At 32.4% G+C, this 14,089-nt stretch overlaps 1 protein-coding gene across 7 annotated transcripts in view; it reads right to left on the reverse strand.

Annotated features, from left to right (window-relative positions):
- LOC143245088 (uncharacterized) overlaps positions 1–14,089 on the reverse strand; it is a 34,385-nt gene that overhangs the window by 16,048 nt on the left and 4,248 nt on the right. For 3 of the 7 annotated variants that reach the window (XM_076490961.1, XM_076490960.1, XM_076490958.1), the window contains 3 exons: positions 9,125–9,748; positions 3,389–3,508; positions 1,706–1,822 (listed from right to left, as the gene is read on the reverse strand). In XM_076490961.1, the coding sequence (XP_076347076.1) occupies positions 1,706–1,822; positions 3,389–3,508; positions 9,125–9,742 (855 nt within the window). In that variant the 5' untranslated portion in view covers positions 9,743–9,748. Of the gene's footprint in view, positions 1–1,705; positions 1,823–3,388; positions 3,509–8,775; positions 8,893–9,124; positions 9,749–14,089 lie in introns of all 7 variants that reach the window. The other 4 variants (XM_076490957.1, XM_076490956.1, XM_076490959.1 and 1 more) reach the window with 3 other exon arrangements.

Raw genomic sequence — 14,089 nt, forward strand, 5'->3', positions numbered from 1 at the left:
TATAGATAAGACCACAGTGTCTTAATACCCCGATTCTTGAGCGATGTCAGAAATCAGAGAAGATACCTGGTTTGCTTCCATGCAGGATATATTAAACCAGAAATTCATATTTTATATCAATGGAGTATATAAAAAAAAAGCAAGTGAGAAAAAAAAATCAGACCAATGTTTATATAGGAAAAGTAACTCTAAGAGTTGAGTAATAGCTGTAAGAGAAGATATGTATGTGCTGGAATAAATAAACTTCAACATTCCTAATTTGTTTATTAATCAGCTGTTCTGAACGTGAACAAGATTCTGAGATCAACCATGTGTCATTTACAGAAATGTACAACAGAGCACCTGAAGTCAAATTCTGGTAATTCTTCAAATATCTACACACATTTAGATCAACAATGTTATGAAACTGTTTAAGAAAATAATTATATATACAAAGATATATAGGCATTGGAGAATTTGCTGTTTTGGACCAAAATAAAATGGATGATAAATAAGAAGACTGAATTAGAAAACTAGTGCAGGTAATAACAACAAAAGAGAACAGTAGAGAAACATAACTATTAAAACTGAGGAAGATATTATGATAGTTTGTCTGCCTATTTAGCATGTCTATTTCAAAACTGCTAGTTGTTTTTGACTATAGTGACTGTAGTCTGTGTAGACTATTAATAAAACTTACTGGCAAATGTAATTTTGCAGTGAAAAATGAAGTTCCACAGTTGGATCTGTATGTCTTACAATAGATCAGCAGCTATAACATAATAAAGTGAAAAGGCACTAAAAACATTCTGATTATAAATAGGTATACCAGGAGAAAGTGAATAGTAACCTTTTTCTTTGAGCATTCTAAGGTGAAATGAATACTTGATTGAGCTTTAAACTGTAGAAAGGTAATACAATTCAGCTCACATCTAAAAATGTGCAAGAAATGACAACTTTAAATTTTACTTTAAAAGACCATGCTCATGTCAAATTTTGCTGTATACACATTCAATATACTAAATAAAAAGAAATATCCTCTTTATTCTTTCTAGAATCTTACAGCTTGTTTTCTGAACTAGAATACAAGGGTCTGATGCATTTAATAGACAATAAACTGTATTGGATACTCTGTACAAAGATGCATGTTTGAAGCTTTATTTAATACTTGATATGTCTTTTAACACTGAACAATTTACACTTAACATTTGATATAATTTTACAATTAAGTACATAAGGATTTAGTTTGAATTTTGCACAAAGCTACTTGAGGGCTATCTGGGTTAGCCATTCCTAATTTAGCAGTGCAAGACTAGAGGGAAGGCAGTTAGTCATCACCACCCACTGCCAACTCTTGGGCTACTCTTTTACCAACGGATAGTCACATTATAATGCCCCCACTGCTGAAAGTGCAAACACGTTTGGTGTGATGAGGATTAGAACCCCCTGACCCTCAGATTATGAGTTGAGTGCCTTAACCACCTGACCATGCTGGGCCATACACAAGGGAGCTTTGTTGTGACCAGAACTTTGAGAAATAGTAAAAATTAACTCTGTATCCTTCACTTCAATTACCTAAGTGAAAACAATCAACTCCACATGTTATGTGTAAATTAGAGACAACTGCATTATAATATTTTATTCTTTTTTGCATGTTTATTACACGTGTAGAATAACCTAAAACAATACTGTATAGTAAACACAGAAAATATTGAAGATCTGAAACCTTCAGAATTCCTTGCACGTATAATCCTGAGTAATATGCACACAATTTTCCAGATGTTGTAATCAAGGAACAGATTTTCTCTTGAGAGTTGAGAAGAAATTTCAGATGGAGGATCATCTGCAGAACAAATAAGGAAGTTTTTACTTCATAAAAAATTTTAAATACTAAAAATGAAACAAAGTTATTTCAAAAAAACAGCCTGAATGATTCTAAAATATCAGTTTTTCAAAGCATAGTATTTTGCTTAAAAAAAAAAAAGAGAGAGAGAGAAAAGAAAGGGAGATAAAGAGAGATAGAACTACATTAAACCAGGTAAAAATGCCAAGCTTTACAGTATTATCAACTGTTTTTCAATGATATAAATTATTAAAATAAGTATTAACTTAAAAATGCATCTTTAAAAAAAATTACCAATTTAATAAATGCCTATTAGTCTAGTACAATTAGTGATAAAAGAAAATGAGCTGGTTAAACCAAATTTCAGAAATGTTCTTAACCTGACACAGATTGAAATAAAACATGGCTCCATTCAACCTCTTTGTACTCCTTTGTTACTAGTTTAGCTGTCTTACATGTAGAATGAAATTAATGGTGTAAAAAAATATAAAAGAAGAAACCTCTTTGTGATAAAAGTGTAATTTTATACAAGTCAAGTGACAATCAATGAAATTACAAATGCTATGCACTAATTATCTGTTACCATAATCTTACCTTTCTCAATCAACTGCATTCAATTCTCATACCATGGTCTTAACAGCATATTTCAGACACTTTTAAATACTTATAAACCTTCATGTGTTTGTTTGCTTTGTTCTTTGAATTTTGCACAAAGCTACATGAAGACTATCTGCTCCAGCCGTCTCTAATTTAGCAGTGTACGAGTAGAGGGAAGGCAGCTAGTCATCACCATCCACTGCCAACTCTTGAGCTACTCTTTTACCAACAAATAGTGGGATTGATCATTACATTATAATGCTCCCATGGCTGAAAGGGCAAGCATGTTTGGTGTGACAGGAATTCAAACCTGTGACCTTCGGATTTAGAGTAGAGTGCCTTAACTGCCAGGCCTTCTTCAAGTGTATAATTTTATTTTTAAAAGAAACTACTTACTAATAAGAAAAAGTGAATTTATAATATTTCTCTTAAAACAGTTAAATCAAATATATACATTTTAATTTCCAATTTATTATAATTTCTTTTATTTTCCAGGAATTGTGATAAATTCTAAATATATATAAATATCTTTTCACTAGAATACTTGCTGAACTGGCTACATTTAACCCATAACAATTTGTTTACTAAAGTTTGAAAAATAATAGTCTTGAAGAGACTTTTCTTAGTTACTGACAAGTTATCAGGAAGTTTGTGTCAATTAAACCAAAACAGCTTTTTACATTTATTGTTATAAATGTGTTTTCCTTACAATTAATTTTATTTGTCCTTCTCTGTAGTCATGGTAAAGAAAATGCTTGTAAGGGCACTGTTCATACTTAATCTGACAAAATAATTTCTTACTGACAAGAGATGAAATAATCATTTGTTAGAAACCATGAATAAATATGATGATTAACATATACTAAAACTTGCCCTTCATATGTTCTTTTTTGCCCTAAGAAAAGTTTAGTTACTCAATTCCATATTTTCCTTTACATCCAAGTATGTTTTTAAAAGACCTAAACCTACCTTCTTAATACTATTCTCTGATGTTCCTACAACTACAGTGTGGCCACAGGTCTGCAAATGAGACATAATAGCTCTCTGAGTAAGAGACTTCAAGGAAGCTCCTGTAGCTGAATCAATATCCTGTATGAACATCATACAGAATAAGGACTTTCAGGCTCTTCAAAATGTATTTAATCATAATAAACAGATGTGAGAACATAAATATAAGAAAATTCACATGTATCAAATATAGACATTTTCTTCTCGAATGACATCAAGATTTTATATTTCTTTAAGAAGTAGAAAGATTCAAACAAAATGGATAATGTTGACTCACAAACTGAAACAAAAATAATAAAAGAATAGAATTATGCTCAATTAGTATATTTATAAACTATTCTAAGTAATCAATTTAAATACATTTTTATATTGCATTATCAGAAAGTTTAAAATCAAACCCATGATGTAATACAGACATGAAAACTGACAAAGTACTTTGGACTGCTAAGAAAGTTATAATTTTCCTATACTGTATTTTTGATTGGTTCTTGCCTCTGCTTACAAAGATTAGTTGTTCTTGTTCATTGCTGTCCCCTATATGTGAACTTTTATTTATGCACACCACATACCTTATGGTATCCCCAAAGAGAATCAAGTGATTTTTGCTGTAGGAAAATGTGCCAGATACTAAACAGAGGTAATGGGAGGTTAAGAGATGTAATGGAGGAATCTATGTGGGGATAATCCCATAAAAGACAATGCCACTAGAAAACAAGAGAATTAAAAGACAACAATGGATAGTACATGTTAGAACAAGAAAAATAAACATGAAAGGATTTGAATATTGTGCAAGAGGGCCCAAACAAGCAGATCAAATATGTGAAAAGAGAGAACCTGCAAACAGCTGTCTTCCACAGATGCAATACCCCCAACAAAAGGGACAAGAGAAGAAAAGGAACATATCATAAAACCCTATTCCCTATTAATAATGGAAAGGAAAATAAACAGCAGTGTTCCACTTAATACTAACCCCAAACCAAAGAAGCCATGCAAAGAGAGAATGAGTTGAAGATGGCAAAAACCCCAATATATGGAAATATGAAGTATTAAAGGTATGACTGATGAATGGGTGGGTGGGGAGAGGAAATCTGCCTGAAGTTAAACTACAGTAAAACTGAAATCCCATAAAAGGTAAGGCTTGTAAGTACCCCAACTCAAGAAAGACAAAACAAATAGTATAGATGACATGAAGATAATATTCTAGAAAACACTTTTATTAATGTGTAAAGGAGGTCCAGCAGATACTGCAACAGAAGTATGGAAGGCATTTCATGATAAGGTCAAGGAGAACTGACAATTTTAGGTTCAGACATCAGGAGAAAGTGAGCAATAGTGGCAGTAGATACGGCAAACCCCATCTTCTGGGGATCAACATATGAATTTAAATTACTGGTACAGAGGATGAAGAAGAGATTAAGTGAAAGTAACTGTACACAGTATAAAGAAAAATAAAGTGAGGTAATTAACTTAGTGAAAAACAGGAAAAATAATGTTGTAGGGAATGCAACTCCTATGATGTTGATTTGAAGATAAATGTTGAACCACTGTAGATATGAGCCTGTTCATAACACTATGGGAAATCAACAAACTAATTAATGTCAAGAAGGATAAAACAAACTAGATGAAATGAATGGTAATAATTATAAAGCAGATATGTGATGGAAGTAGCCGTAAAAGGATAAACTATGAAGAAAAACAAAATTATTTAGTCAACATATTAGAACTGGATGAAAATGATGAAAGGAATGAACCCCATATGATGTAGCATTCAAAAAATCTGGAACCAAAGTAGACAGTAACCCATCAATAAAACCACTGGTAAACCAATAAATAATACACAAAAGAAACTAAATAACACAAAACAGTAAACAGAATAAACAAGGAAGTATGAACCAGAATTACAATGAAATAAAAAAAACGAAAACTAGTGAAGCCTAATCAAATGGTACAAAACAAAGGATGACCTAAGAATGAATAGAAAATTAAACTGAACAATAAATAGCTACAATACACCTTTAAAAAGTATAATTATACTAATGCTATGCAAACTAACACTAAAGACGCAAAACAAAAGCAACGACAACAGCCCTGACTAAGTTTATACACAAATCTGACTTATTCTATTTAATTGTGTATGTTTAACATATAAATTATGAAGCAGATTGATCAGCATTTAACACTCCTACGAAAATTGAGGCCTAATAGGCCCCAGAGCAACTTGAAAGGTTATTAATATTAGGCTAATAATTTTGTATTTAAATGAAATTGCCATTAACTGACCCTATCCCTTTATATTTTAAGGAGCAATAATATTTTGACTTTTCAGACATTTGCGAAATAATATTTAAAAACTTTTTTTAAAACATCCACTAAGGGTATTTTGGGGCCTATTAGGCCCCAGATCGAAAAACATAAAAATGACTTTATTTCCTGAATAATTCTAGAACAGGCCTGGGGAACCGAAAAAAGCAAATTATTGTAAAAATATATTAATTTTACAACTTCTTTTCAAAAGATGGATATTTAGGATAATAACTCTACTCCAACAATAATTTTAGACGGTCCTGATTATTGCCTAGTTTGCCCAGGCCTGTTCTAGAACATTCTAGAAACTTTACAGAAGTATTTAGAATAATCTAGAATATTCTTGAAGCTTCTAGAATATTCTAGAAGAATCCACAAATCCTATATATATAGGAGCTGAAATCTTCAAACCGTGTAAAAAATGATATCTCTTGTGAAGCTGTACATTTACTGACAAAACCATCCGACGATGAAAGTGAACATGATAATGTCGAAGACTACTCTGAAAGTTGTGATGATGATCCTTCTGAAGCCGAAAATGATGAACAAATCACGCCGTACCCTTCTGAAAGTGAAGAAAGTAATCAAGATCTTACTACGATGCCAGTAAACGAACTTTTGTCCAAAGATAAGAATTTTAGTTATTCAACAACACCTTCAAGGATCAACAGAAGAACCGCAGCTCTCAATATATTCAATGGGAACCCAGGCATTACAAGGCAAGCTGCTCCAAGAGTCTCTACACCATTTGAAACATTCAAAATTTTCATTTCTGATAATATGATGGAACAGATCATTCACTCAACAAACACCTTCATGAAAGAACCAATTTTTGAAGAAGACCTCTGGAAATGGATCGCAGCTAATCTTTTCCTTGGAATAAGCAAATCCAAAAATGCATCGGTAGACGAAATGTTTTCAACCGAATTCGGTTTTCCATTTTTGCGAAAACTGATTACACAAGACAAATTCAAAAAAATGTGCTCAAAAATCAGATTTGACATCCACTCTCAAAGAAATAGAGAAATCAAAGATGCTGCCATCTCTGGAGTCTGGAATTTTTTCATTGACAATTGCAAAAACAGTTACAACCCAAGCAAATACCTGACAGTGGATGAACAACTATGTAACTTCAAAGGAAGAGTTGGCTTCAGAACATACATTCCAACAAAGCCAGGCAAATACGGAATAAAGATTTGGTGCCTAACAGATGCAAAGACAAGTTACCTCCTCAACGCTCAAATTTATACTGGAAAGGTTGGAAATACGACAGAAACAAATCAAGGTGAAAGAATAGTCAAAGAACTGAGTCAGCCATTTCTTGGAAAAGGAAGGACAATAACGACAGATAATTTCTTCACAACAATGACACTTGCCAAGTACCTACGAACAAAAAGAACAGGACTTGTTGGAACCATACGGAAATCAAGAACCTTCCTGCCTCCTGAAATAAATGCAAAATCTAGAGAGTTATCACCAAAGTTTTTCTACCATGACGACATCACTCTTCTCAGGCACTCAGACAAACCAGGAAAATATGTGCTACTACTGAGTTCTCAGCATCAGTCTGGTGAAGTAGAAGAGAATGGAAAGCTTGAAATCGTCAATCTTTACAATGCAACGAAGGCAGGTGTCGACACTCTCGATCAACTGGTGAGATATTATACAACAAAGAGGCGATCAAAGCTGGTCAGTCTGCATATTCTATAACATTCTAGATCTTGCTGCGTACAATGCTTTCGTTCTATACTCGACAAAACATCCAGAATTTCTTCGTTAACATAAATCAAGAGCCAGAAGAGAATTTATACGGCAATTGGTGTTTGAAATCAAAGAAATTTACTGCAAAGATAATGACAAAACAACCTCATGTGAACCGCCTGCAAAGAGGGCAAACAGAGGACGATGCCATTTGTGCGGCAGATCAAAAGATAGACAGTCAAAATTGTTTGCTCAAATTGTAAAAAAAATGTTTGTCAGAGCCATTCTAAAGTTGTTTGTAATGAATGTTGCTAAATCACTGTGTTTCTATTGGAAAAATATATGGGGCCTGATAGGCCCCAAAATCACTTTAGTGGATGTAAATATTTTTTTCGTAGGAGTGTTAATTCTAGTTTTAGATATACCAAATGAGCAAAGTTGTTATTTTAATATTCTTTTTAACAATTTTCTTCATGATTCAGAGCTCTAATATCAGTATTTGTAAATGTACCATCATAAATAGTATTGACAGATCATGAATTCACTACACTAGACTTAAAAATGATGGTTTGCTGTCTTCTGTCAAATATGAAAGAACTTGTTCCTAAAGTAATAATAAATGAGAATCTTAGTGAGGTAAATTTCTTCATAGTTTTTGGTATTTTAGTCAAAGCATAATGAGAATGTATGCATTATTTTGTGTGGAATGACTTATGTTGAACTGCTAGTTTTTGAGATGAACTGAAAACTTAATGATATTTGGAACTGAATGGTAAACAAAGGCACTTAGGTAACCTGAAGATGACCAAAAAAGGTTGAAACGTTGTTCTGTACTTTATTTTAATTAAAGTTTTGATATCCATTCCAGCCATCTTGACAATACATTTTTACTTCAAGTGGTCTTCTTGTCACCATGAAAAGCACTTACTCTTATGACCTAAATATTTTATGGAAATACAATATAAAAAACTACTCATGATATCTAAATGAATAAAATAAACCATGACAATCTAATGACTATAAATAAAATTTCAAATTAACTTCTAATATTATATTACTCTAGTAAAAAAAAACATTTTTGTTTTTGTTTTTTTGGTTTCAGAAAAAAGAATGATTTTGTCTAAAAACAGATGAGCATTTAAGTTTGCACAAGTAAAAATAATTAGTATACATGTATTAATTAGTTTATAAGTTTTTGCACATTTTCTAAATGTTTTACTGGAACCCACAGTCTCAATTCATATAAACTGCAATATTATCAGCATTTTCTTCATTACAATATACATGACCACACAGAAAAAAACACAGAATGAAAAAGTACATGCACTTAGAAAACTACATACCTGTTCATCATAAAAACTGACATCTGATGAACCAATAAAGTGTTTTAGAGAAAGTAAAGTATGATAGAAGTCATTCAACATATCACCAATGTAATCTAAATGGTCAACCAGTGGTCCCTATAAATATTATAGAAATACACATTAGCTATAAATATGGGTATAGAAATTTAAATTCTTCAATTCTGAAAACACAAAGAGATCAAACTCAATTTCACCACTTTCTGAGATGCTCCTACTAACTTGCATCAAAATCTATAAACTGGTCTTAAAAACAAAAACCACCAAATTAAATGAATTACTAAAGGTTTTATATAAGGAAAAAGCTGGTATTTAAAATTAAAACTATCACCTTCTCCTTTACCAACTTTACAATCTTTGTCATTCTTATATCAGTCATAGTCAAAACAGGCCAGAGACTCGACAGATCCTTATCATTCTTGAACACAACTGCAAGAGAAACAGGAGTACCATCTTGCCACCACTCTTCTGCAGACTGGTGCTGTTTAAAGCAAGTTGAGTGAATAATTTTATTGTTAGGAGTGATCAGAAGGCGACTATAAATATCATTTTGTAAAGGTAAGGGATGAACTTGTTGTAATTCTCCATGTAATATCTGTCCAACACAGTGGAGTAACTGTGGGTCAACCTCCTTTGATGCCTCTCTACCATCGTTACTATTTGGAAAATTAAGTTTTAAGTTGTTTAATAATCTATTAACAGAAGAGTCATTATGTGTATTTTTACTTTTCTTTCTGTCCCTTTTATACCAGCTTTTATGTACTGAATTGGGTAATGATGAAGATAATATAGTGGATTTGGTGATACTGGGCTGCAAGCCATCACAATGTAGACTGGCATCTGACTGGCTTAAACGTCTGGAACTAACCAAGCATTCCGGTGTCCAGAATGCTAATAAGCCTGGACCTACGATGTGACTCCATGATGATAACAGTACAGCTTCAAGCATGATATGCTGGGGAGACAAAAAAAATTCAATATTTCAAAATGGTATCACGCATCTTACAGCAAGATCAATGTCAATGAAGCCTCTGAAAGTATATATAAAATGTGATTTAACTGTCAAGTTGGTGTAATGTAATCTTAAATTGATGTCAGCTTAATTTAAGTTCTATGTTACAGATTAATATATTCATAATGTAGGAGACGAACATAAAACTAGAATAAGGTAATATCCTATCCATAAAATTTATAAATTACCAAACAATGCTCAACAAGTGTACAAAGTATCATTACATATGTAAACATAACAGCTGTTCAAAGAATAGCATTTTTATATAATAAAAAGTAATCTTATAAACATGTAATTACAAAGTTTCATCATGAATACTCTACCTAAACAATCTATCAAAGAATGCAAAGTAATAATTTGTTAATAAATTCATATCTTAAAATACACAAATTGAAATACAAATTGCTAAAAGTTCTTCACTACAAGTTTTAATCAGTAAATGGGATAATAAAAATGTTTGTCAATATTCAGATACAAGTACACTAAAGTTATAATTTTTCTATATGTATTTCAATAGGTACTTATTTCTGCTTATGTAAATAGCTATCTTTTTTTGGTATTCTCCTCTACATGCAGAAAAAACTTTTATGCATGCTACAAGCCTTTCATCTCCCCTCCATTGGAATTGACTGATTCCAAAGCATCTCTCATGCAAATCATCAAGCATCAACCCTTCACCAATAAGAACTGGATACACTGTCATGACACATTCTATTCAATTCTACTGAACTATCACTCTGAGTTTTGGCAGAAGATGGAAGCACTAATGTATAGTAGGAAGGAAGGGTAGGAAGTGTGAGAGCTGGTAAGTACTTTTTAGAAATAGATTTTCAGTGTAAGAAAACTGTAACTTCTAATATAGTATGTTATTTCTTCTTGTACAAAGAGCTAGAATCTCACAATGACTTTAGGGACTAGTGCAAAGGAAAGAAAGAAGCATACTTTGAAAGCATCTTAAGAACACTCTCTAGATGAAATGGCCAGACACTAAGATCTAAGTGGAAACTGCACCACTTCTGAACTAGATGTACTCTTGAAAATGTGGGTGGAAAACAGAGGAGCACATCCAATCGAGCAAGAACTATGGCCGGAAAGTGATTGAAATCCTAAAATATTTATGAGACTCAATTCCTGAGAATTATAAAAGTGGGTATAGTGAAAAGAATGAGTAGAGCAGCTAGGGTGCAATTGGGAAATGATATCCACATGGATGTAGAGAAGAGGATAATACTACCTATAAATTGATTACAATCCAAAACTCCAAGCTACTGGGAACCAACTTCTATGTGAGGGTAGGAAAGAAGAACATAACCAAGTCAAGCAAACTACCATCCAGAACCCACTCATTTGGGAGTAGGGCGAGAGATCCAAATTAAAAGGGTGAATTGCAGTTTTGATGGCTTGCTCTCATATGTTCTTATGTTTAATATTGGAGGATATCACATTATCTATACCAGCAGAACACCACCACCATACACTCAACTCAAGGTTTTTATTATTATTTCCATATATTGTTTGTATTTCATCAATCCATTCACGATGCCTCCATGGTACACCACCCTAGCAGCTTGGAACTGGAAAGAAGGACTCCCAAACTGCACTAGAAGAAAATGTAATTGAGGAAAACATGGTGGAGGGTTTGGAGGATCAACAGATCAAACAGTGTAATGAGTGACAATGAAAATCTATTTTTGAAAGCTGATCAGACACCTAGTGGTACAGCGATATGTCTACAGATTTACAATGTTAAATTCTGGGTTTTAATAGCACAGATACCCCATTGTGTAGCTTTGTGCTTAATTACAAACAATCAGTCATACAAACAAGCAGACCATATCAATATATTCAATACAAGAAATTGCAGGGATGGGTGGCTTAAGGGTTCCTCACAAACCAAGTAAATAAGATGAAAATAAAAAGAGAAATAACAAAAATGAAATAGACCTGACTGTTATAAAATTAGGGAAGTTTGTAGTAATAATAAACTTTGTATGAGATGTGATGTATGGAAGAAAAAGAACAGTATAGTGAAATTAATGATAGATATACCAGTAAGATGAATTTCAGGTAATCCTAAATAACAAAGACAATGGTAAGCTTAATAGAATGGTACAGTAAAAAAAAATACAACTAAGACTAATGGCTAACTTACAACTGACTATGATTATTATCCACTCTAACAAAACTTACATTATGGAGCTGAAACAATACATTTATACAAAAACACAACAATATAGCATCTTATCTTTCTAATGTGTCAGCAGACTGCATTTAAAATGTGTGGACCTCTAAACTTGATATGAGGCCCAATAAAAGTCAGTTCTTTGGACAATCAATTTCCCAACAAAGTAAAGTTCAAAACTCTATCCATGGAGTAAGTACCACAACCTGTATTTGTGTAAATGTGCCAAGAGAACGTATAATCTCTGAAGTGGTAATGTATAAGTTATAATACAAAATGAATAACCAAGCACAACTGCATTCACAGAAACAACAGAAAGTTATGTAATAAAGCAACAAGTTTTGTAACTGGAAAGAAATGTGTGAGTCTTCTTGTAGCAAAGCCACATCAGGTTATCTGCTGAGGCCACTGAGGGGAATCAAACCCCTGATTTTAGCATTGTAAATCTGTAGACTTACTGCTGCACTAGCAGGGGGCATAGGAAGAAATATAAGATAGTTCAGAATAACTCAATAAGTTACAAATATCACTACTGTAAACTGAGGAGAAATTAATATAAAAATATGGAAAAATACTCAATTAAAACATAAGAAAAGAGAACAAACTGAACATCAGAACACAAGTACTGCTAAATTAGCAGTGACAGTTTGGTAGAACTGCATATGGAAGGCATATACAACAACAGAATGTTGCACTCTTTATTGGTGGAGGGTTGCAACATAATGATTTGCACGAGAGGCTCACAGGAATCAATAAATTCCAATTAAGGAAAGATAAAAGGCTTGTGCACATGTAAGAACTTTTTTATTGCATTCAGAAAGCAGCACTAAACAATAATAGCTATTTGTGTGTGCAGAACTAATGGGCTGAATTGGAAATTTTTAATTCCCCTAAAATACATTTTGAACATTAATAACAATTTTTCTGTGTAAGTTTTTTCTACCCTGCTTCTATTAAGGTATAAAATATGCCATTGAGAAGGTTTATAATAGTCCTGCATTGTTAAAATAACGTCATTCAAAACACAGTATTACACATTTGAATCTGGTATTATTTGAGACCAGATTGTCTAAATAAGTCTATGCTTTTGTGCTACTTTCCAGTAAAATTATTATTCAGAAATTTTGCTAATCAGTTCAGTGACGATTCTTCAAAAGTTCTCTTGACATATATCAAGTTGAAGTGTTTTATGGGAAGTCCACTGATTTGGCTTCAGTAAGTTATCTTTATATGATACTATGAAATGTAAAAATAGTAATAAAATACAATGTGTGCATTAGTTCAGTAATAAGGCAGCAAGCACGTGCACATGGGCCACTAATGTAGAGTTTTACCCATATAAATGTATAAAAATAAATGATGGAATGAACAATAATTTTTCAAATAAAGGAATCATCTATTTGGGTTTAATCTGCAAAACACTACCTTAAACAGTCTTACTTTTCATGATATGTATTGCAAGACATTGTGAATGATGGCTCCTTAGAAAATATACTACGTTTTCCAACGTACAGATTACAAGTTACATCCTTGAAAAAATGTTAACAGATTAATAATGCAAGATTTTACTTCAGTGGAACAACACTTTGTTTTATATACCATATCTGATTAAATGATTTTGCATAGCTTCTGTTATCACCACTTCTAGGATTTTTCCCATTACAGATGCAAGACTAAATAGACATACTGAAAAATGAAAGACAGGTTCACATTTCTGACCTTCAACTTCCCTTAAAATCCTGCAAAATTATTATTATTATCTGGTCATTAAGCATTACCTAATTTTAACCTCTAAATTGTTCTACTTATCCCTCAAGATTTAACATCAAATGATTCAGAACAATCCAACTATTTTCCATAAAATATTAAGAACCAGAAATATTGTTAACATACTTTAGAGTAGAAAACAGTTAAAACCTCAGCTACCTTGTAGTCTTAAACAAATATTTTGCTATCAATATCTCCAACATAATGCAATGTCGTTAACACACTTAAAAAACCTTGTTGCCAGTTTTACGACTATCAGCCAACTATTTCACGAGTTTTTTTTCTGGTCTCCTAATTTATTTTTAAACCAAATGTTTTAACTTTTCTATAATTCT

The sequence above is a fragment of the Tachypleus tridentatus genome, chromosome 2 (genome assembly GCF_004210375.1).
Source record: "Tachypleus tridentatus isolate NWPU-2018 chromosome 2, ASM421037v1, whole genome shotgun sequence".
Taxonomy (NCBI): Eukaryota; Metazoa; Arthropoda; class Merostomata; order Xiphosura; family Limulidae; genus Tachypleus; species Tachypleus tridentatus.